Source organism: Amblyraja radiata, chromosome 8 (genome assembly GCF_010909765.2).
Source record: "Amblyraja radiata isolate CabotCenter1 chromosome 8, sAmbRad1.1.pri, whole genome shotgun sequence".
In the NCBI taxonomy this organism is placed as follows: Eukaryota; Metazoa; Chordata; class Chondrichthyes; order Rajiformes; family Rajidae; genus Amblyraja; species Amblyraja radiata.
Genome location: NC_045963.1, coordinates 59767738 through 59791640, shown reverse-complemented (window position 1 = coordinate 59791640; position 23903 = coordinate 59767738). Strand labels below are relative to the sequence as shown.

Below are 23903 nucleotides of genomic sequence, written 5' to 3'. Positions count from 1 at the left end.
TCTGCATGCAATACATAACATTCGGCCAAACCAAACTCCTATAAAGCTACAACATGTTTTCCTGACTCCTATATTCAATGCTTCAATCGATGAAGACAAGCCTTTTTTTTTTTACCATTCTTGTAACTTGTGTTGCCCCTTTCAGGGAGCTATAGACTTGGACCTCAAGATCGCTCAGTACATCTGCTACTTCTTCACCAATTTCTGCCCCTGATCTCTATATTCTGCGGCATACTTTAACAACCTTCTCCAATGTTTGCATCTTCACCAATTTTGGCGTTGTTTTTGCAAACTTACTAACCAACCCATCTACATTGACTTCCAACCGTAACGTGACAGGGGAATTTAAAAATATGAAGGGTAGCAGAGTAGAGAGAGAGAGAGAGAGAGGGAATTTGTTCTCATTGGTGGATGGATCAAGAACTCTTGAACATGGGATGATGGGAATTGGCAAAAGAATCAACGGGGTTGGACAGAAAAATATATTTTTTTAAGCAGTGAGCGATCAAGATCTGGAACACAACATGTGGGTAGGTGCAGACTCAAACTCAATTGCAGTGTTCAAATGGGAGTTGGAAGGGAGATAATTTACAGGGCAGGGGGGAGAGTGAAAGAGGATGCACTAACTTGATGGCTTTTACAGAGTCAATGGACCAAATGGCATTGTCCCATGTTGTAACCATTCTGTGACTGACATCACAACTTCGCCGGCCGTGAAACTACCAAATTCAGCTTCTTGGGTATTGGACATCTTTATCCACTTTTCCACAAGCATCCCAATTTCCCAATAACCAGGGCAGTAAATCAAATAGTTATGAATTCATACTTACATATTGGCTCAGAGGGTGGAAAATAAGCATCTGTTAACACCATTAGACCGATGCTCTGTTAACAAAACATCAAAAACACTTCAACATTTGATTCAAACAAGAGGACATGACTTCAGAATTAAGGGACAGAAGTTTAAGGGTAACATGAGGGGGAACTACTTTACTCAGAGAGTGGTAGCGGTGTGGAATGAGCTTCCAGTGGAAGTGGTGGCGGCAGGTTCGTTGGTATCATTTAAGAATATATTGGATAGGCATATGGATGAGAAGGGAATGGAGGGTTATGGTATGAGTGCAGGCAGGTGGGACTAAGGGAAAAAAATTGTTCGGCACGGACTTGTAGGGCCGAGATGGCCTGTTTCCGTGCTGTAATTGTTATATGGTTATATGGGTACTTCTCTGAACTCAACACTCAAACACTGCCCAGTCCATCATCGGCTCTGACCTTCCTTCCATCGAGGGAGTTTATCGCAGTATCTGCCTCAAAAAGGCTGGCAGTATCATCAGAGACCCACACCATCCTGGCCATACACTCATCTCCCTGCTACCTTCAGGTAGAAGGTACAGGAGCCTGAAGACTGCAACAACCAAGTTGAGGAATAGCTACTTCCCCACAGCCATCAGGCTATTAAACCTGACTCGGCATAACTCTGATTATTGGTGGCCCATTATATGCTATTTGCACTTTATCAGTTTATTTGCTTATGTGTGTATATATTTATATTGTGGTATATGGACACACTGATCTGTTTTGTAGTAAATGCCTACTATGTTCTGTGTGCTAAGCAAAGCAAGAGTTTCATTGTCCTATCAGGGACACATGACAATAAACTCACTTGAACTTGAACTTCAGGATAAAGACTGGTAATGGTTGGGGCAGAATACTAAATTTGAAGCAGCTGGTAATATTGTCCCAAATAGTTTGAAGTCTTCTGCTCATCCGCCCTTCCTCTCTCCTATCCTGTACACCTCCTCCCTCTGCTCCCTCCTCTCCTGCCCCTCTATCTCTCCACCATGCTTATACATCTCTCAACCCTTACTCCACCCTCCTTCCAGCACATTTTCTCACTTCCCCTATGCCAGCACTACTCACCCCTTCCTTGTCCTCCTCCCATCACCTTCCTTCCTCCCATCCCTCCATAACCCTCCGCCTTCCTCATCTAGCTCCAACCGCCTTCACCATCTCACACCTCATCTCCCGGACTTTCTCTGCTCCTCCACCCACCTCACGTACATTTACCCACCCCCAACTTACCTTCTCCTCTGACTCCTACACCCACCTGTCTGCCAGTTTCCCTTGCTTTCTTATGGGTTCCTACACAGTCCCCTCTGCAGAGTCAATCCCCACTCTTGTGCTCTTCCAACATTCCTGATGAGAGGTCATTGACCTGAAGCATTAACTCTGTTTCATTCTCCAAAACACTGCCTGACCTGCTGAGGATTTCCACGATTTTCCTTTCAATTCACTTTTCCATCTCCCTCACCCCTTCCCCATCCTCCCGTTATGTTCAATATCATGCAGTACCTGAAATACATTCTTATCAGTCTTATCTTCGGCTACATATTCTTCAACAGCAGCTTTCAATGCCTGATTAACCTGCAATTGGAAAGGATGAAACAGGTCAAGGCAACTTATTCTCATGCAAGGATCAAGTTACGTTACACCTTCAGCTCCCCTTTGGACCAGTCTAATATCACAGAGCTGTTCTGGATCTAAAAATATGCAGCATATCCCAAGAAAATCCCAACACCTCAATAAAGGCCACTCCCATTTTCAGGACTGGCAGATCGATTCCCAGCTCCTGCGTTCTCTCACTTTCAGCTACAGACTTACAACATGGAAACACACACTTTATCCCATCAAGTCCTTCAATCACCCATTTACACTCAGGCTAGATTAACCCCAATTTCACTTTTCTGCACATTCTCATCAACCCCACTCTCCCCCCAGTTTCTACCATGCAGCTGGACACTCGGGGCAATTACAGCAGCCAATTATGCTACCATCCTGCACATCTTTGGGGTGCGGGAGGAAAGCGGAGAACCCGGAAGAAAACTAGATAGTTACAGGGAGAACCTGCAAACTCCATGCAAACAGTACCGGAAGTCACAATGGTTCCCAACAGGTGGTACTGTGAAGCAGTGGTCCTACTAGCTGTGCCATTGTGTCACTTTCAAAATCTATAGTTGTGCATCAATGATCACTCCGGGGCAAATGGAGAGTTTTTCTTATCCGCTTCTGTTTTTCTTCCTTTTCCAACTTCTTCATCTGATGCACATTTACCCAAAGCTGACCTAAAGGAAGCCTGCATGCATATATCAGCGGGAAGCTCTTTCAATACACTTAGCCTTGGGAATTCACCCAATAAAGCTTCATCCTCTACTCAATGTAGAATCCACTGGGTTTTCATTCCACTGTGGAATAAAAGGCGGGTGAATGACAGCAGACAATTGATCCACACTGGACTAGCGAGAAAACAAGGCAATCAACAAACTGCTGAAGGAACTCAGCAGGTCAGGCTGCATCTGTGGAGGAAAATGGACAGACAACGTTCTGGGTCAGGACCCTTCTTCAGATTGGAGTAGAAGGGGGATAGGTGATAGAAAGAAGTGAGGGGAAGGAGTGGGGCAAGAGCTGATAAGTGATAGGTTGATCCAGGTAAAGATGGATTGCCTGATAGATGAGTCAGGTGGGGGGAGGGGGTCAAAAGAGTGGAAATAGTAATCAAAGCTAGATGTGATAAGTCACGAAGACATAAGGGCTGCAATTGTTGGAATTTGATAAGGAAGGAAGGTCGGGACTGAAATGTAGAACTATATGGAAGGATGGAAAAGGGGAGGTATGTGTGTGGCCTCACTCGGGGTGGAGGCCAAAGCCAGGTTGGTATAGGAATGAGAAGGGGAATTGAAATGGCTTGCAACCGAGATTTGCTGCTGGCTGGGATAGACAGAGTGCAAGTGTTTGGTGAAGCGGTCCCCTAGTCTCCGCTTGGTCACACCCATGTAGACACAACAACTTTGTAATCAGGACTTACTATTTCCTCTGTGATGTCATTTCCTCCTTTGAGAACCTGGGCTTTCTTGTCCACCACCAACAGCCCAATAAAGGAGTTGACCTCATTGGTGGAAATGCTGAGAGAGACATCGTCAGCTGGCTTGGTCTGATCTTTACTCCAGGATAATGAAACCTGCATTAGTCAAGACCAGGCAAATGGTTAATCTATCAGAGACAGCAGCTTGCGCTTATATTGTGACACTTGACACAGTGTCCCAAAATGCTTGGCTGGGAGCATAATCAGATTACATTATCAGATTTAAGGAGATTTTGGCCCTGCGACCAATAGCTTGATGAAATGCAAAACAAGAATGTTTTCAACATCCAGATGTTGAGATAATATGGACAAGCACAGTTCTGATGTTCCAGAATTTAATACCCTGCATTCTCAGCGTAAATGAGACTTCTGAGAGGGAAAGTGGGAACAGTCAAGCAAAAGGAATCAAGAATCACAGATAAGAATTGAAGCTGATACAGAAACTGCAGCTATGGAACTGCAGCTGGCCTTGATTCAAGAGAGGAAAATCCTGTGATATTAGTAGCAGGGCTACAAGGTAAACAGCAGCAGAAGAATGGGTTTGGAAGGATTGCTCTTGCTGAGAACCAGCACTGGCTCAATGAGCCTGATATAACCATTCAATGGAGCAGATGTTCTTCAGTGCATCGAAAGAGGGAACAGAAAAATACCCTTCTGCCTGACTCGTCCACGCCAACCAAGATGTCCAGTCCCATTCGCCCACATTGGATCCATATCTTTCTAAACCTTTCCTATGCATGTACCTGCCCAAATGTATTTTTAATGGTGTTATTGTGCCTGTCTCAAAGAACTTCCTCTGGCAGCTCGTTCCATTTACGTACCACCCTCAGTGTGCAAAAGTTGCCCCTTAGGTCCCTATTAAATGTTTCCCCTCTCACCTGAAACCAATGTCTTTAAGCGGCAATGTGTTTGCAAGCAATATGTGGATGACTTTGCCAATTCATTGGTGGATAGAACCTGATGCATTGTGTGCAATAGAATCAGCGTTACCCAATGGGAGCCCAAACAAAGTCTTTCTTTTGCAAGTTCTGCCTTTGCAGAATTGATGAAGGAAATCAAATGTCACAGTTACAAGGTTGAAGGTAAGTCAACAGCTGACTCACCCCAATTTGGGGAGGAGAGGTCAGTCCTGAGTCACAGGGGAGAGGACAAACCTGTGGATTGGATCAGAGTATTAAAGCCAGGATGTTCTGATGGAGGGCGAAGGCAGAAGGGACAGGAGGGACAGGGCCATCGTCTCATTGGGAGTGGAGCATATGGGGCAAGTAATAGGTCAGCACCTACGTTGCAGAGGATCTACATTGGACTCAATGGCCACAGACCAGTCCACTTTAAGCAACTCAGAATCAGCCCTCCAACATCTTCCGCTGCACAAGTGATGCCAAAATGGCCACCGCCCACTGGCCAACATGGTACCCGGACATGGCGCCAACAGACTAGAAGCCGAAGCAAAGAAATCGAAGCTTTTCGGTTCCTTGGGTTTTAGGCGTCGCGCCCTTTCGGTTAGTTTGCATTTAGGCTTCCCATCCTTTCGGTTAGTAGGCGTTTCGTCTTCGGACTCTTTTGGTTTATTGTCGTTTCGGCCTCGTTTCCATTCCGTTCTTTGGCTTCGACTTCTTTGCTTCGGCCTCTCATCCGTCGGCGCCACGTTCGCACACGGGCCAACATAAATAGGTCCAAGGAGACATACACCACACACCTCGCAAAGAAGCAAGGCATAGATCAGGGGTGGGGAACCTGCGGCCTTAAGGCCGCATGCGGATTTCTAGGCCATTAAGTGCGGCCTTTTGAATGAATCCAAATTTTGTAGAACAATTCCTTTAATTTTTATTAATATGTTTTTGTTTGTCTTTTATTATTTTTTATTTTAATCTTAAAATGAACGTTTTTAAAATACCAAAGAGTAAAAGAAGATTCAACTAAATAATCTTCCCCGACTGACGGCCACAATTAAAACATTAGTAAGTCATGAGGGCTAATTTAATACTTGTTATGCTCATGATTTAGTTCTAATGCGACTCTAGAATGTACGTTAACCTCCCTGCCTGACTGGCGCTAACACCGCCTGAGGCTGGTTGACGAGAGGGAAAATATTGGGGAGAGTCCGCTTGCCATCCAGTCTTCAGTATTATCAACTTTGAATCAACTGATACTACTGACTCGGCTCAGGTTTTATACTTCATTCAGACCATAACAGAAGATTTTCTTTGCTACAAAGTTACTCACTTTGGGCACTCTTATGGGTAGAACACGAGGAATAGATTTATTCAACAACTTTCAAGATAATTGTCGTGAAGTTGGACTGGATTTGGTTGATTTAGTGAGTGTATGTACAGATGGTGCACCTTCCATGACAGGAAAACATGAAGGGTTTATTGCACAGATAAAAAAAGGTATTATCAGATCCAGGTGCTCTCATTTCTTTTCATTGTATCTTACATCAGTAAAATCTCTGTGCTAAATCTACTATTTTAAGTGACACTTTGCAACAAGTTATAAGTATTGTTAACTATACCCATGTTAATACCCACGTCTTTGGCAACATCCACGAAAAATGCTTTCTTGCTTTTCAACCACTTATTGCTGCGAATCTACATTCTCCTACCTAACCCAAATCAAGGACACAAACGACGGATACCCATCTAGAAGATCAGCTGAAACTGCGTACCTCCATGTTGCAATCAAATATTCAAATACTTTCCCACAAAAAGCAGTCACAACAAAGTCATTAAAAGGTTAGTTAACTTTAGAATTAACAATTTTTTTTCATTTTCTTGAAGTTAGTACATAGTAGTTAGATTTTTACAAAATAATGTACATTTTGAAGTATATCTAATTTAAGTTTCTTGGATGCGGCCTTTTTAGATTACAGCTAACTTAATGCGGCCTTCCAACATGAAAAGGTTCCCCACCCCTGGCATAGATTAACATAACACAAAAGCAGACCGTTCAGAACAACTCACCCATGCTGGCCAAGATCCCTATCTAAGTAGTTTAATAATTTGCATGCCGCTTGGATCATATTTACAAAATATTGTTTTGATAAAATATAGTCATGTAATGCCCAAAATATATAACATATGAAGTGGGAGCACTCAATCCATTCAATCCATCACAAGAGTGTTAATAGATGCACCAGGAATGGAACAATGAAATTCTTACTTGCTGCAGATTCATGGGCACGCTGATGTAATGGCACAACAAATATACAAGAAATAATAATGCAATAACTTATCAGTAATAGTGGGTAACCAGACCATTATCATGCATCTAACCTCCTCTGCCATTCAGTGACTGACTGAATGTTACCACAATTCTGTATTCCTGCCTCCTCCTTTGAAAATCCAAAATCTATCTACCTGCCTTTAAAATATCCAAAGACTCCTACCACTGCCATCTCAGGAAGAGCGTTACAAAGCATTACAATCCTCCAAGAGAAAAGAAAATAGCCTTATCTCTGGCTTAAATGGGTAACTCTTTATTTTATACATGATCCTCACTTCTAGACCCTCTCATAATTGGGGACATTTTCTCCAAATCCACCTTGACAAGAAACCTTGGTGCCTAGAATCAGGCATCAACAAATTGCTCAGCCTCGATATATGAAGAGTTAGGCCACAGATTGACAAAGAGCAAGTCCAGGCAAGAAAGCACTGGCCAATAACTAATGACCCACCCCATCCCCAAAATAAGCCTTGACTCAATTAAATTGGAAAATTCTAGAAATCTCAGCAAGTCAGGCAGTTTCTGTTGAAAGAGAAGCGGTTATTTTTTTCAGGCTGAAGACCCTTCAAATGATTTGGAAAGAGAAACAAAACTATTCTGCTGTAAGTTGCAGAGAAAATGAATGAAGGCGGTGGGCAGAACAAGTGCACCATTAGACTCAGGAACAGCTTCTTCCCTTCTGTTATTAGGCTTCTGAATAGCCCTTCCTTGTGCAAGGGAACGGTCCGATTCATCTTTACCTCTTTATGGACGTTGGACTTAGTCTCTAGAACTAGTGCGCTACAATGTTTAAAACTACATTCTGCACTGTATCTTTCCCTAAAATCTACCTTTTGTAGTTAAGTTTGTCTTAATTGTATTTATGCATATTATTATCTGATTGATGGGATAGCACGCAAAACAAAGCTTTTCACTGTTCCTCGGTACATGTGACAATGATAAACCTAGACCTTAACCTAAACAAAGAAGTTGCCTGCAATGGGATGAAATTATGTCATCGTTGAATGGTTAATTAAGGTTCTCCGACTGTTTAATACGTTGTTGATGTTGTGAAATCTGGAAGATGTTGTCTTGACTGGTCTATTGGCGCTTGCCCAGCAGATCAGTATATCTGATGGGGAAGGATATGAAAGAAAAAGGAATGGCCAATCCTGATACAAAACAAAGAGCAAGTTATCTGAAGGTGGAGAATTTGAGATTGAGCATTACAAGCTGAAATGTGCCCAGGTGAAAGGTGAGGTATTGTTCCTTGTGTTTACCTTGGGTCTCGTTGGAACAGCATAGGAGGCCAAAGACAGAGATGTCAGAGGGGAATGGGATGGTTATTAAATTGGCAGGAAACTGGAAGGTCAGGGTCGTACTTGTATACTAAGTGCAACTGCTCTGAAAAGCAATAACCCAATTTGTATTTGGTTTCTCCAGTGTAGACGAGGCTGCACTGTGAACTTCGAAAGCAGTACACTAGGTTGGAAACAGTGCAACAGAATCACTGCCTTACTTTTTATTTGGCCCAAGTAAAATGTCTTACCTTATTTGCAAAGATGCCTTCCACATTCAGATCCACAGTATCACTGACCACCAGACCATCTTTTATGTAATAGACAATGAGGTGAGCCAATGGTGCCCATGAAATGTCCGGAGTTATTTGAACTCTCGTCAGGTTACTTTTACCGATAGCTACCGTTTGACCTTTTGATGTTACCTGAGAGTTGGATAAAGGTGGGGATAGGATGGTGTTAAAAATTGCATGCAATGGCATTTACTTGCTCTAAATCTAAACACGTGACCATAGATGCTGGAATGTGAAGAAGAAAACAAACTACGGGAGAAACTTATCAGGTTGAGCAGCATCTGTGGAAGCAAAGGGATGTTCACATTTCAGATTGAGACTCCGTGTCAGATTGAGAATGTAGACGATAGATATCCAGAAGAGGGGGGAGGAGGAGGAGGAGGGGGAGAGGGAGAGGGAGAGGGGGAGGGGGAGGGAGAGAGAGAGAGAAAAAATGTTTTGTTGCTGGGACCCAAACACCTCACCAGCACCTCACTGTGGATGAAGTGTTGACCTACAATACAATACAATACAATCAATACAATCAGTTTTATTCGTCACATTGCACATAAAGTGCAAGTGAATGAATTGATACTGACTAGTCCCATCTATGATATGATATTGCAGCTACCACCATCTCAACAGATTATATGCCCTTTACCTCACAACCACGTAATAATGACTACATTCTCATCCACAACAAGGGAGTACTCCACACTGTAGGGTGTCCTTAAACAATCCTGCACCCGTCTTGGGTTAGAGAGAAATTATCCCACAGGAACAGTTAAACTGCAGAGGGTTCTTCTGGAAATCACACCCATCCTTCCTCACTAAATGAATGCCTTCCACATTCATGAATTGTTCCCCTCTTGCACTTTACAGGACCTCATCATGCAAGGCGTTCGCTCGTATAGAAACTGGTAGAACACTTTAAAGACATTAAATATTTACTTTATTTTAAAGAAGTGGGACTTGCTTTAATAAAATGAATCTTTCTTTTCTTGGATTACATATATTATGAATGAAATTACCTGGTAGGTAAACTCTTTTGATGACTCAGAACTCTCAGTGCTAAATTCAAATGGTGATCCCACCTAGGAAAAGACAAATCTAATTAATGAAAAAGGTAAGCTTTTAAACAAGACTAAAGTTATAAAAGGTATTAAACTAAGATGCTCAAGATTAGCAGCACGTGTTTTTTTTCCAGATGATACAATTATACATAATTTCCCATCGCATTACCTTGACAACAGGCCTCAGAACATGGAGATAGATGGCGGGTGCTTCTTGGTTTGATCCCACGTATATTACGACCACTGCACTCTCAAATGTTGCCTGTTGGGAAGTTCATCATGAACATAATCAGCCACTTAATGTTTGCCTCAAATAGGAGCAACAGTAGACCACTTTGCCTTTCAAGCCTAACCCACGATGCACATGATCATGGCTTATCTACCCCAGGTTTCATGTGCATCTACTTCTAATGTGCACATGTGGTCCTTTGCTAAGGGAATTAATGTTTGGCAAAAAGTAAATAACATTGCCTCCAGCGATCCTTTACTTGCAGTCCTTGAAAATACAAGGAGGGAATGCACAAGTCTTATGGAGGTGTATAAAATCATGAGGGGCCAAGATAAGGTAAATTTCAAAACAATAATTTCATTATGCCTAGGTATAGGTGGCAATAAAGGACCATTGAACCAAACACACACATCTACCATTGAATGGCCACTGTCTTTTACCCAGGGCATAGTTTAGTTTAGGTTAGTTCAGAGATACTGCACGGAAACAGACCCTTTGGCCCACGGAGTCCACACCAACCAGTGATCCCTGTACACCAGCACTATCCTACACACTAGCGACAATTTACAATTTTCACCAAAGTCAAATAATTAACCTACAAATCTGTATGTTTTTAATGTGTCGGAGGAAAATAGAGTACCCGGGGAAAACCCACGTGGTCACGGGGAGAACGTATAAACTCTGCACAGCCAGCACCTGTAGTCAGGATTGAACCCGGGTCTCTGGCACTGTAAGGCAGCAACTCGACTGCTACTCCACTGTGCCGCCGCAAATGGGTCAGGAATCAAGAACTTGAGAGCATAGGTTTATGGTGAGTGTAGAAAGATTTAATAGGAATGAGGCAGATACGTGCACATTTGTGGCCGGTATGTGCAAGTTAGTGTACATATATAATAGTGTGCATGTTGGAGGTGGTTTGTTTGTGTGCATACATGTGCATGTGAATGCTTAATTATGCATGTTAGTGTATATGTATGTGTGTATGATATTGGTTTATTATTCCCAAGTGTACCGAGGTGTAGTGAAAAACATTGTTTTGCGCCCTCTCCAAACCATACCATACATGAGTATAGCCAAACTGTACATGTGTTTCTTTTAAACAAGGTAGTTTAGGAAACTGAATGAAGAATATAGTGCCACAGCGACAGAGAAAGTGCAGGTAAAATAAAAGTATACGGGCTGCAGCAAGGTAAATTGGGAGAACGGGAATGCATCCTTAGGTTATGAGAGGTCAAATCAAAAGTTCACTAGCAGTGGAGAAGAAACTGATTCTGAATTTGGTAGTACTGGCTTGCAAGCTTTTTATCTTCTGCCTGATGGGAGAGGGGAGAACAAGAAATGATTGTATTGGCTGCTCCCCCAAGGCATTGTGTCGTGTAGACGGAGTTGATAGGTGGAAGCTAGCTTTTTTGATTGGCTGGGCTACATCCACAACTTTCTCCAGTCTTGGACATACCTGTTACCAAACCAAGCTGTGATACATCCAGATAGGACACTTTCTACAGTGCATCTGTTTAAAATGTTAGGAGTCATTTTGTGTGTGTGTGTGCGTGCGTGCGTGCGTGCGTGCGTGCGCGTGCGCGTGTGCACTGGAGGAATCATTTTTTTAAGGCAGAGATAGAAAAGTTCTTGATTAGAACAGGTGTCAAGGGTTATGGTGAGAAGGCAAGAAAATGGGATTAGGTGGCAGAGATCAGCCATGATTGAATGGCAGAGTGGACTCGATGGGCCAAAAGGCCCAATTCTACTCCTATAACTCGTGAACTTGTAATATAATCCTTACCTTTATCGATAAGCTGAAAATATTTGGCAGCAATGGAAACTGAATTTGAACAAGCCCGCTCTCTGGAATAGTGATGTTGATGGTATTCAAGGATATGTTTGATGTTTTACTGGTTTCTAGAGGGTTCTTGGTCTGCGTGATTTCGGCAATGAAGCTGTTCTTCCTGTCTTGCACTGAGAGTTTTTGGTGATCAAAGCGTGTCAGCTGAACCTGCAAATGTACAAGAAAAACATTTAGACAATTTTAGCCGAGAAGGCCCAAGACTGCTACCAGTGGGACCAGCTTCCCTTGTAATCCAGGAATTCCGTGGATGGTGAGGAATTTTCGTGAAATTTCGAGATGAGCTTCCTATCAGGGCTTATTCCATCATTAAATTCAAAAGCAGGTGAAAATGAAAAAGGATGCAACACTGCAGAGGTTGAATTTAATTTTCAATGCCTTCCATCAGAGGTGGTATACCAAAGGGTTACTGTGAAGCACAGTTAATTATGGGCATAAACTAGATGGTTGGATTATTGACCGAGGGACATGATTTTGAATCCAACTATGAAATCATTAAATAAGTGGAATAAAAGTCAGTACTAGTAACAATTTCCATATTTGCTTACAAAATAAATGGAGACAATTAGTAAGTTTAATATCTGTGATAGGGAAGTTACTGGAGAGGATTCAGAGGAAAAAATTAAAAATGCATCTGGAAAGTCTTTCCACTGACTGGATAGCACACAACAAAAAGCTTTTCACAGTACCTCAGTACACATGACAATAAATTAAACTAAGATGTGGGTCGATGCGGGATAGTCACATGTTCTTTACATGGGAGATTGTGCCTCATGAATAATTGTTTCATGGAGAAGTCATCTGAAATGTTCATGAAAGCAAGGCCATAGATATTGTCCATATGGGACTTCATCCTTTGATAAGGCTCCGCTTCGTAGACTGCTCTGCAAGGTTAGATCGCATCTAACGACAGCTGGTGAACTAGATGCAAAATTGGCATCTTGGTAGGATGCAGTGTGCTGTTTGTCATCTATATCAGTGATTTGGAAAATAATGTACAAGGCATGCTTAGTAAGTTTGACAGTAAAATAGGAGGGATGATAGATAATGAAGAAGGTTCTCAAAAATCACAGCAGGATCTTGATCTGCTAGGCAAGTGGGGCAAGGAAAAGCAAATGTAGTTTAATTCAGATACGTGTGAGGTGTTGCATTTTGGGAAGTAAAACCAGCACAGGATCCTCACAGTGAACTACAGGGCCCAGGGAGTGTTGTAGAGCAGAGGGATCCAAGAATACAAGTATATAGTTAGTTCCCTGAAAGTAGCATCGCAGGTGGGTAGTTGGGATGTAATGTTAAAATTGTACAAGGCATTGGTGAGGCCAATTCTGGAGTATGGTGTACAATTTTGGTCGCCTAATTATAGGAAGGATGTCAACAAAATGGAGAGAGTACAGAGGAGATTTACTAGAATGTTGCCTGGGTTTCAGCAACTAAGTTACAGAGAAAGGTTGAACAAGTTAGGGCTTTATTCTTTGGAGCGCAGAAGGTTAAGGGGGGACTTGATAGAGGTTTTTAAAATGATGAGAGGGATAGACAGAGTTGACGTGGAAAAGCTTTTCCCACTGAGAGTAGGGAAGATTCAAACAAGGGGACATGACTTGAGAATTAAGGGACTGAAGTATTGGGGTAACATGAGGGGGAACTTCTTTACTCAGAGAGTGGTAGCTGTGTGGAATGAGCTTCCAGTGAAGGTGGTGGAGGCAGGTTCGTTTTTATCATTTAAAAATAAATTGGATAGTTATATGGATGGGAAAGGAATGGAGGGTTATGGTCTGAGCGCAGGTATATGGGACTAGCGCAGATTATGTGTTCTGCACGGACTAGAAGGGTCGAGATGGCCTGTTTCCGTGCTGTAATTGTTATATGGTTATATGGTTATATGGTTATATGGATGGTTAAAAAGGTGTTTAGCATGCTGCCCTTCATTATACAGGGAATTAAGTATAGAAGTTAGAGCATTATGTTATAGTTGTGCAAGACGTTAGTGATGCTGCACTTGGAATGTTGTGTTCAGTTTTGGTTATCTTGCCAAAGGAAAGATGCATTAAGCTGGAAAACGTGCAGACGAGGTTTATAACAAATTTGCCAGGACCTGAGTGCCTGAAATACAAGGAGAAGTTGGGCAGGGTAGAATTTCATCCCTTGGAGTACAAGAGACTGATCCTATTGAGGTGTATAGAATCATGAGGGGAATAGATGGGGAGAATGTACAGTCTTTTTTCTGGGTTAGTGGAGCCAAGAAGTAGAGGTCATAGGTTTAAGGTGAGAAGGGAACGATTTGATTGGAATATGAAGGACATCTTTTCACACAGAAGATAGCAGGTACCGTGAACAATTTTCCAGATGAAGTAGTTATGCCACTATGCCGCCAACACTGGGGAATCAAGAACTAGAGGGCATAGGGTTACAGTGAGAGTGGAAAGATTAAATAGGAATGTGGCAGGTTTGTGCATGTTTGTGGCTGATATGTGCAAGTTAGAGATCTCTCCCTCACTTCCAAACTCCTTTACTAATACCTTCATACCTTCCTTCCCTTTCATCTCCCTCTTCTCCCAATTCCCACTTGCATGTTGTCTCTTCCACTCCCCCACCTCTCCCTTGTACCCCATGGCAACCATTGCTCTCCATTTCACCATTCAATGAAAGACCACCTACCCCCCACAATGTCCCTTACCTCCTTGTCTGATCCCTTCCTCCCTTCATCTGGTGAAAACCCCCACCCCAAACCATCTCCCTTGGTGCCTGCTCCAACACAGTCTGAAACATCTCACTGTCAGTACTTACATATGCTGTGTAATTCTGAGGAGGCTTTAAGATTTTCTGATAGTCCAGAACCTTCAGCTTATATTTCGAGAATAAAATGGAGATGTTTATAGCTGTGCTCTGCGTCCCACCTTAGGATGTAAGTTACAAGCTATATAAATCCCATCCATTATTATTATTATTATTATTATTATTAGAACATACTGAAAACACTCATCAAGTCAGGCAATAAACAATGTTTTCTGACTGGAAGTGTTCAGTCAAATTACCAGAGTGACCCAGTTCAAACAAGAATTAGTGCAATCAGGTCATAAAAGTCAATTCCTCAACATATACGCATTTCTAGATGTGTTTTTCGCTCTCCATTGATAACCTGCTGTGTATTTCTGTTTTCATTTCAGATCTCCAGCATTTGCAGCAGTCTGATTTTGCACATATAGAATACCGTAAATGTGTTTAAATTACCTTGGCTACTTTGTTGAGGGTGATGAGCCTGACCAACATTCAGAGATATTGGAATTTATGGTCAATACCATGGCAAAGGTAACTTTGAGGGTATGAGACGTGAATTGGCCAAGATTGACTGGCAATTAATTCTTAAAGGGTTGACGGTTGATATGCAATGGAAGGCATTTAAAGACTGCATGGATGAACTACAACAACTGTTCATCCCAGTTTGGCAAAAGAATAAATCAGGGAAGGTAGTGCATCCGTGGATAACAAGGGAAATCAGGGATAGTATCAAAGCAAAAGATGAAGCATACAAATTTGCCAGAAAAAGCAGCCTACCAGGGGACTGGGAGAAATTCAGAGACCAGCAGAGGAGGACAAAGGGCTTAATTAGGAAAGGGAAAATAGATTATGAAAGAAAACTGGCAGAGAACAGAAAAACTGACTGCAAAAGTTTGTATAGATATGTGAAGAGAAAGAGATTAGTTAAAACAAATGTAGGTCCCTTGCAGTCAGAAACAGGTGAATTGATCATGGGGAACAAGGACATGGCGGACCAATTGAATAACTACTTTGGTTCCATCTTCACTAAGGAAGACATAAATAATCTGCCGGAAATAGCAGGGGACCGTGGGTCAAAGGAGATGGAGGAACTGAGTGAAATCCAGGTTAGCCGGGAAATGGTGTTAGGTAAATTGAATGGATTAAAGGCCGATAAATCCCCAGGGCCAGATAGGCTGCATCCCAGAGTACTTAAGGAAGTAGCTCCAGAAATAGTGGATGCATTAATGATAATTTTTCAAAAGTCTTTAGATTCTAGAGTAGTTCCTGTGGATTGGAGGGTAGCTAATGTAACACCACTTTTTGAAAAGGGAGGGGGAGAGAAAATTGGGAATTATAGACCAGTTAGTCTAACATTGGTAGTGGGGAAACTGCTAGAGTCAGTTATTAAAGATGGGATAGCAGCACATTTGGAAAGTAGTGAAATCATTGGACAAAGTCAGCATGGATTTACGAAAGGCAAACCATGTCTGACGAATCTTATAGAATTTTTCGAGGATGTAACTAGTAGAGTGGATAGGGGAGAACCAGTGGATGTGTTATATCTGGATTTTCAGAAGGCTTTCGACAAGGTCCCACATAAGAGATTAGTATACAAACTTAAAGCACACGGTTTTGGGGGTTCAGTATTGATGTGGATAGAGAACTGGCTGGCAAACAGGAAGCAAAGAGTAGGAGTAAACGGGTCCTTTTCAGAATGGCAGGCAGTGACTAGTGGGGTACCGCAAGGCTCAGTGCTGGGACCCCAGCTATTTACAATATATATTAATGATTTGGACGAGGGAATTGAATGCAACATCTCCAAGTTTGCGGATGACACTAAGCTGGGGGGCAGTGTTAGCTGTGAGGAGGATGCTAGGAGGCTGCAAGGTGACCTGGATAGACTGGGTGAGTGGGCAAATGCATGGCAGATGCAGTATAATGTGGATAAATGTGAGGTTATCCACTTTGGTGGCAAAAACAGGAAAGCAGACTATTATCTAAATGGTGGCTGATTAGGAAAAGGGGAGATGCAACGAGACCTGGGTGTCATGGTACACCAGTCATTGAAAGTATGCATGCAGGTGCAGCAGGCAGTGAAGAAAGTGAATGTATGTTAGCATTCATAGCAAAAGGATTTGAGTATAAGAGCAGGGGGGGGGGGTCTACTGCAGTTGCACAGAGTCTTGGTGAGACCACACCTGGAGTATTGCGTACAGTTTTGGTCTCCAAATCTGAGGAAGGACATTATTGCCATAGAGGAAATGCAGAGACGGTTCACCAGACTGATTCCTGGGATGTCAGGACTTTCATATGAAGAAAGACTGGATAGACTTGGCTTGTACTCGCTAAAATTTTAGGAGATTGAGGGGGGATCTTATAGAAACTTACTAAATTCTTAAGGGGTTGGACAGGCTAGGTGCAGGAAGATTGTTCTCGATGTTGGGGAAGTCCAGGACAAGGGGTCACAGCTTAAGGATAGAGGTGAAATCCTTTAGGACCGAGATGAGAAAAACATTTTTCACACAGAGTGGTGAATCTCTGGAACTTTCTGCCACAGAAGGGAGTTGAGGCCAGTTCATTGGCTATATTTAAGAGGGAGTTAGATGTGGCCCTTGTGGCTAAAGGGATCAGGGGTTATGGAGAGAAGGCAGGTACGGGATACTGAGTTGGATGATCAGCCATGATCATATTGAATGGCGGTGCAGGCTCGAAGGGCCAAATGGCCTACTCCTGCACCAATTTTCTGTGTTTCTATGTTTCTATCAGATGTAAATTTCAGGAAGGAAAAAGTGGATGGAGGTCAATTGAAGGTCTTCCAGATCTTGGATTAAAGAATGGCTTTAGAATCAAGAACAGATACCTGAAGGAATGGAAACATTAAGGGTTTGGACAATGGGGCTGATTGTATTGGAGGTAACTGGGCAAGATCTTTACAACTAGTCCTAGCATAATGGATCGAATGGTCCTCTGTAGTAACGTCCAATGAACAGTGACCTGAGAGCCAAAGAAGAGTAGGAAAGACTTATCTACTTGGAAAGTGTCTCCCAGCCTGTAATCAAGGCAAATATAAATATTTTCAACAGTTAAAGAATATTCATTTAATCCAAATTGTTACTGTGAATTAAATTCTATGAGCAAAACAAGTGAAATCTAATGTCTTGGAACTGGGGAATGGAGATGATCTATTGGAGACCGGCATCCCTCTTGGACACCTGGCAAGCTGGGAGGTAGGTCAGCCAATATGGATACATCCAATCAACCTTCTCATCGGAGGCGAGAGCTCTCTTGTCACCGAGACAGAAGGTTGTGGATTCAAGAGAGGGATCCGGAGAGTGTTGTTGAATCAAGAGACCTAGAGGTACAGTACACAGTTTCCTGAAAGTGGTGATGAGTTAAACAAGGAGGTGATGTTTGACACCCTTGCCTTTCATTGGATGGGACAATGAGTACAAGAGTTAGGATGTCATGTCACAACTGTATGGGACATTTGCAAGTGCACCATGGTGGCGCAGTGGTGGAGTTGCTGCCCTACACTGCCAGAGACCCGATTTCGATCCTGATCACCGACATGCTGTCTGTATGGAGTTTGTACATTCTTCCCGTGATCGTGTGGGTTTACTCCCACATTCCAAAGATGTACAAGTTCGTAGGTTAATTGGCTTTGGTAAAATTGTAAATTGTCCCTGGTGTGTAGGATTATGTTAGTGTACAGGGCTCGCTGGCCGGCGCGGACTCGGTGGGCCGAAGGGGCTATATCCATGCTGTATCTCTAAACTAAACTAAGAGAGCACTTATAATATTGAGTGCAGTTTGATCACCGTACTGTAGGAAGGATGTGATTAAACTAGAGAGGATGCAGAAAATATTTACAAGGATGTTGTTGGAACTGTAGGGATTGTATTGTAATAAGAGACTGAATAGCTGCAGTTTCCCGTGAGCATAGGAGGCTAAAGGGTGGCCTTATAACGTCTAAAATTAGATAACATTAGTTTCAGGCAAGAGTGGATGAGTTAGTGGGGTGAGGGGCAAGTTTTCAAACAGTGGGTGAATGAGCTGCGAGAAGACAGAACAGAGGTGGTACATTACAATATTAAAAAAAACATATTGATAGGTTAATCAATGGGAAAGGTTTATAGAGATCTGAGGCAAATACAGACTAGTTCAGGAAGTCAACATGCTCAGCAAGATTGAGTTGGTCTGTTTCCGTGCTGTGCAACTCGATGATTCTATGATGAATCTCGGTCATATTCCATGATGCTGCTTTTTCCAGAAGGTGTTTGATCCCATCTATGTCATAAGGTGATAAGATCATTTCATGTGATAGGAGTAGAATTAGGCCATTCCGCCCATCGTCTACTCCGCCATTCAATCATGGCTGATCTATCTCTCCCTCGTAACCCCATTCTCCTGCCTTCTCCCTATAACCTCTGACACCTGTAGTAATCAAATATCTGTCTATCTCTGCCTTAAAAATATCCACTGATGTCCTCCACAGCCTTATGTGGCAAAGAATTCCACAGATTCATCACCCTCTGACTACATAAATTTCTCCTCATCCTAAATGAACGTCTTTTAATTCTGAATGCCTTTAATATCCTTCAATGCCCTTGGTCAAAATAAAGGATCCCATAGCAATGAGCAAAACAAAAAATGCTGGAGTATCTCAGCGGGTCAGGCAACATCTGGGGAGGGAATGGGAAGGCAATGCTTTGGGTCGGGACCCTTTTTTAGACCATGTATGATCCCATAGCTCTTATTTATTTCAAAGAGCATGGAAGATCAATGTCCGGACTGATAATTATCCCTCAACTCATTTTATTGAAAACAGATTGTCTCATCATTATCATTTCACATGGATATGCAGGGAAGGGAGGGATATTGGTTATGTGCAGGCAGATAAGAGTTGGTATCGTGTTCAACACAGACATTGTGGGCTGAAGGGCCTGTTTCTGCGCCGTGCTCTTCTGTGGTCTATGTTATTGATGAGAACTTACAGTGTATAAATTTGGCTATTATTTTTCCTACATTGCAACAATGAAAGTACTTCAAAAATAATTACTTGGCTGTGAAGCAGGACAATGGAGAAGGCGCTATGAAAATGCATGTCCTTTTCTTTATGGTGGACTTCAAAAGTCATAGCCTATAAGTGCTCTAAGCCCTATAGGTAAACTTGGTGTTACTTACCGGTGTGAGACTCACTCACAGTTGCAATGATTGTAACTTGGTGCACCTGATGCATGATCAGAGGGAGTGCGTTTTCCAATAAGTTTTCCTTCAGCGTCTTGTTTGGTACTAATACATCATCAAAGCCCAGAAATGGTCTAAATATTCCGAGGATTAACTCGTGCAGTTCAGAGAAATGGAAGGCAAAATCAGCAGTTCCATCCATCTGCAAAAGAAGGGAAAGGTAACGTTTGAAGATTTACACATCACAATTTTAATCTAAAAATGAATTATGTTATTGGCTCCAAAAATAACTAATCAGCAGCTCAGGAAGTAGCTGTGTAAAGATAAATAAACATTTCAAGTCAAGACCCTTGGTTAGAACTGGGACTGAGAGAAAAATATGAGCAGCAAATTGGGGAGAAGGTAGGGACGGTGGGGGGAGAGAATGGGGGGGCAAGGATGGAAAGAACAAGACGAATATCTCTGAAAGGTGGGAGCCAGGGTAACTGTGGGAATGAGCTGTTATTAGGGCATTTAGGCAGTTTGATGTGCAGCAAATGGCAGAATGGACTAATGGAGAGGGAAAAATAATGTTTAAACAATAACACCAATGATTAGCTTAGGACAACAATGTCCAGTTGTGATATAGTGCAAAATTGAGTTTGGAAATCTGCAACATGCCCAGATGGAAGATGAGTATTGATGAAAAAGTAATAGGGAAATTGAGGAAAAAACAAGCTGCTAGAGAAACTCAGCGGGGTACAAGTGGGATCTGTGGAGGGAAAGGCCTAGTTAATGTTTCAAGTTGAGATCCTGCATCAGTACTGATGCTGCCTGACGCACTCAGTTCCTCCAGTAGTTTGTTGAGCGTAAACATATCCACTTCAGAAGGACAAACAGAAAACCACAGTATTATTTAAATAATATTAGATTGGGAAATGTTGATGCACAGAGACCAGGGTGTCCAATCTCTAGTCACTAAAAGCAAAAAGTGCAGCATATGTATGCTGACCAAGAATTTCGGGTACAGGAACAAGGATGTCTTACTATCATTTATAGGGCCGTGATTAGACCATACCAGTATTTATACTTCAACTAATATCACCAAAAACAGACAACATGGCTATGTTTGTACTGCTTATGTGGTATTGCTGTGCACAAATGGGTGATTGCATTATCTGCAGCACCACAGCACCTAGTCCTCAACAGTGCAGATGTGTCTAGGTGAGTAGAAGTGCTGTCTTTACTTTCTTCCCATTGTGAGTTTTTAATGTGAATAGGAGAATATAACAGCAGCCAGAGTTTTAATTCAGGTGTCAGCCCAAAGAATGTGGAAGGAGTTAGGAGCATTCAACATCATTAATAAATCTAGCTGGAAATTAGAAAATACTAGAGAATTCTCCATAGCCAGAGGGTAGGGGGACCATGAAACCTGTTCCCACAGGTTGTGTTGGAATGAAAGAGCAGAGATAGGGATGAAGGAGAAAATTGAAAGAGGAGGAGTGGGTGGATATGGTGACCAGGGTGTGGAGGCTGATGTGGAGCATCATCATCAACACATGGGGCTGAATGGTTTGTTTCAGTGTTTAATTGGGGTCAAGATTAGCCAGGTAAGTAAACAGTAATCCCAAAAGTACCTCATATGTTTTGGTTAGCGTCTCAGAGTAGATTGGCAAGGATAGAGTGACCGTCACATTTCCTTTCACAGGTTTTCCATAGAGGTATCTGAAAAGAAGCAAGCAAACCAATTGCAGGACAAACTCAGCTATAATATCCTAAATTCTCCCTTAATTGAATTCAAAAGGGGTGACTGGACACTATTGTGTAAACCATTTTGAGATCCACCATGGATTTAACACCCCTGAAGAGAAAAAGGCCGATTAGGAAAAGGGGAGATGCAACGAGACCTGGGTGTCTTGGTACACCAGTCATTGAAAGTAGGCATGCAGGTGCAGCAGGCAGTGAAGAAAGCGAATGGTATGTTAGCATTCATAGCAAAAGGATTTGAGTATAAGAGCAGGGGGGGGATCTACTGCAGTTGTACAGAGTCTTGGTGAGACCACACCTGGAGTATTGCGTACAGTTTTGGTCTCCTAATCTGAGGAAAGACATTCTTGCCTTAGAGGGAGTACAGAGAAGGTTCACCAGACTGATTCCTGGGACGGCAGGACTTTCATATGAAGAAAGACTGGATAGACTCAGCTTGTACTCGCTCGAATTTAGAAGATTGAGGGGGGATCTTATAGAAACTTACAAAATTCTTAAGGGGTTGGACAGGCTAGATGCAGGAAGATTATTCCCGATGTTGGGGAAGTCCAGAACAAGGGGTCACAGTTTAAGGATAAGGGGGAAGTCTTTTAGGACCGAGATGAGAAAATCATATTTTACACAGAGAGTGGTGAATCTGTGGAATCTATCCTACCTGACATGCTTGGTGCTGTGCTTTCCTTACTTGTCAGCAGGGGACAATGTTGGTGTAACTCTGGGTTATATCCTCAGCCCTTTGCTGAAGTTGCTTCACTATCTTTAGGCTAGGCATGTTTTCACTGGCCCAAAGAAGGCTGAGGGGTGACCTAATAGAGGTGTATTGTCTCTTTATCACTATCCATTGTACTTATGTAAAGCTTGATCAGTCTGGACAGTAAGCAAATCAAAATTGTTTGCTGTATCTCAGTGCATATGACAATAATAAACCTTGAGAAGTTGATGGTGAGCTGCCATCCTGCACTGCTGCAGTCCTTGAGGTGTAAGTGTACACATAATGATATTAGACAATAGACAATAGGTGCAGGAGTAGGCCATTCGGCCCTTCAAGCCAGCACCGCCATTCAATGTGATCATGGCTGATCATCCACAACCAGTACTCCATTCCTGCCTTCTCCCCATATCCCCTGACTCCGCTATAACCATATAACAATTACAGCACGGAAACAGGCCATCTCGACCCTTCTAGTCCGTGCCGAACACATATTCTCCCCTAGTCCCATATACCTGCGCTCAGACCATAACCCTCCATTCCTTTCCCGTCCATATAACTATCCAATTTATTTTTAAATTATAAAAACGAACCTGCCTCCACCACCTTCACTGGAAGCTCATTCCACACAGCCACCACTCTCTGAGTAAAGAAGTTCCCCTTCATGTTACCCCTAAACTTCAGTCCATTAATTCTCAAGTCATGTCCCCTTGTTTGAACATTCCCTACTCTCAGTGGGAAAAGCTTATCCACGTCAACTCTGTCTATCCCTCTCATCATTTTAAAGACCTCTATCAAGTCCCCCCTTAACCTTCTGTGCTCCAAAGAATAAAGCCCTAACTTGTTCAACCTTTCTCTGTAACTTAGTTGCTGAAACCCAGGCAACATTCTAGTAAATCTCCTCTGTACTCTCTCTATTTTGTTGACATCGTTCCTATAATTAGGCAACCAAAATTGTACACCATACTCCAGAATTGGCCTCACCAATGCCTTGTACAATTTTAACATTACATCCCAACTTCTATACTCAATGCTCTGATTTATAAAGGCCAGCACACCAAAAGCTTTCTTTACCACCCTATCTACATGAGATTCCACTTTCAGGGAGGGAACTGTGCACAGTTATTCCCAGATCCCTCTGTTCACCTGCATTCTTCAATTCCCTACCATTTACCATGTACGTCCTATTTTGATTTGTCCTGCCAAGATGTAGCACCTCACACTTATCAGCATTAAACTCCATCTGCCATTTTTCAGCCCACTCTTCCAACTGGCATAAATCTCTCTGTGTAGACTTTGAAAATCTACTTCATTATCCACAACCCCACCTATCTTAGTATCATCTGCATACTTACTAATCCAATTTACCACACCATCATCCAGATCATTGATGTACATGACAAATAACAGTGGACCCAACACAGATCCCTGTGGCACCCCACTAGTCACTGGCCTCCAACCTGACAAACAACCATCCACCATTACTCTCTGGCATCTCCCATTCAGCCACTGTTGAATCCATCTTGCTACTCCACCATTAATACCCAACCATTTAACCTTCTTAACCAACCTTCCATGAGGAACCTTGTCAAAGGCCTTACTGAAGTCCATATATACAACATCCACTGCTTTACCCTCATCAATTTCCCGAGTAACCTCTTCAAAA

General features: G+C 42.5%; 1 protein-coding gene across 1 annotated transcript in view; it reads right to left on the bottom strand.

Moving 5' to 3' along the window:
* cd109 (CD109 molecule) overlaps positions 1-23903 on the bottom strand; it is a 112015-nt gene that overhangs the window by 59830 nt on the left and 28282 nt on the right. The window contains exons 8-17 of the mRNA XM_033026045.1: positions 21399-21486; positions 19780-19984; positions 14623-14732; positions 11779-11988; positions 9936-10028; positions 9725-9787; positions 8673-8846; positions 3863-4015; positions 2353-2424; positions 831-885 (exon numbers count right to left, since the gene is read on the bottom strand). Coding sequence (XP_032881936.1) covers positions 831-885; positions 2353-2424; positions 3863-4015; positions 8673-8846; positions 9725-9787; positions 9936-10028; positions 11779-11988; positions 14623-14732; positions 19780-19984; positions 21399-21486 — 1223 coding nt within the window. The remainder of the gene's footprint in view (positions 1-830; positions 886-2352; positions 2425-3862; positions 4016-8672; positions 8847-9724; positions 9788-9935; positions 10029-11778; positions 11989-14622; positions 14733-19779; positions 19985-21398; positions 21487-23903) is intronic.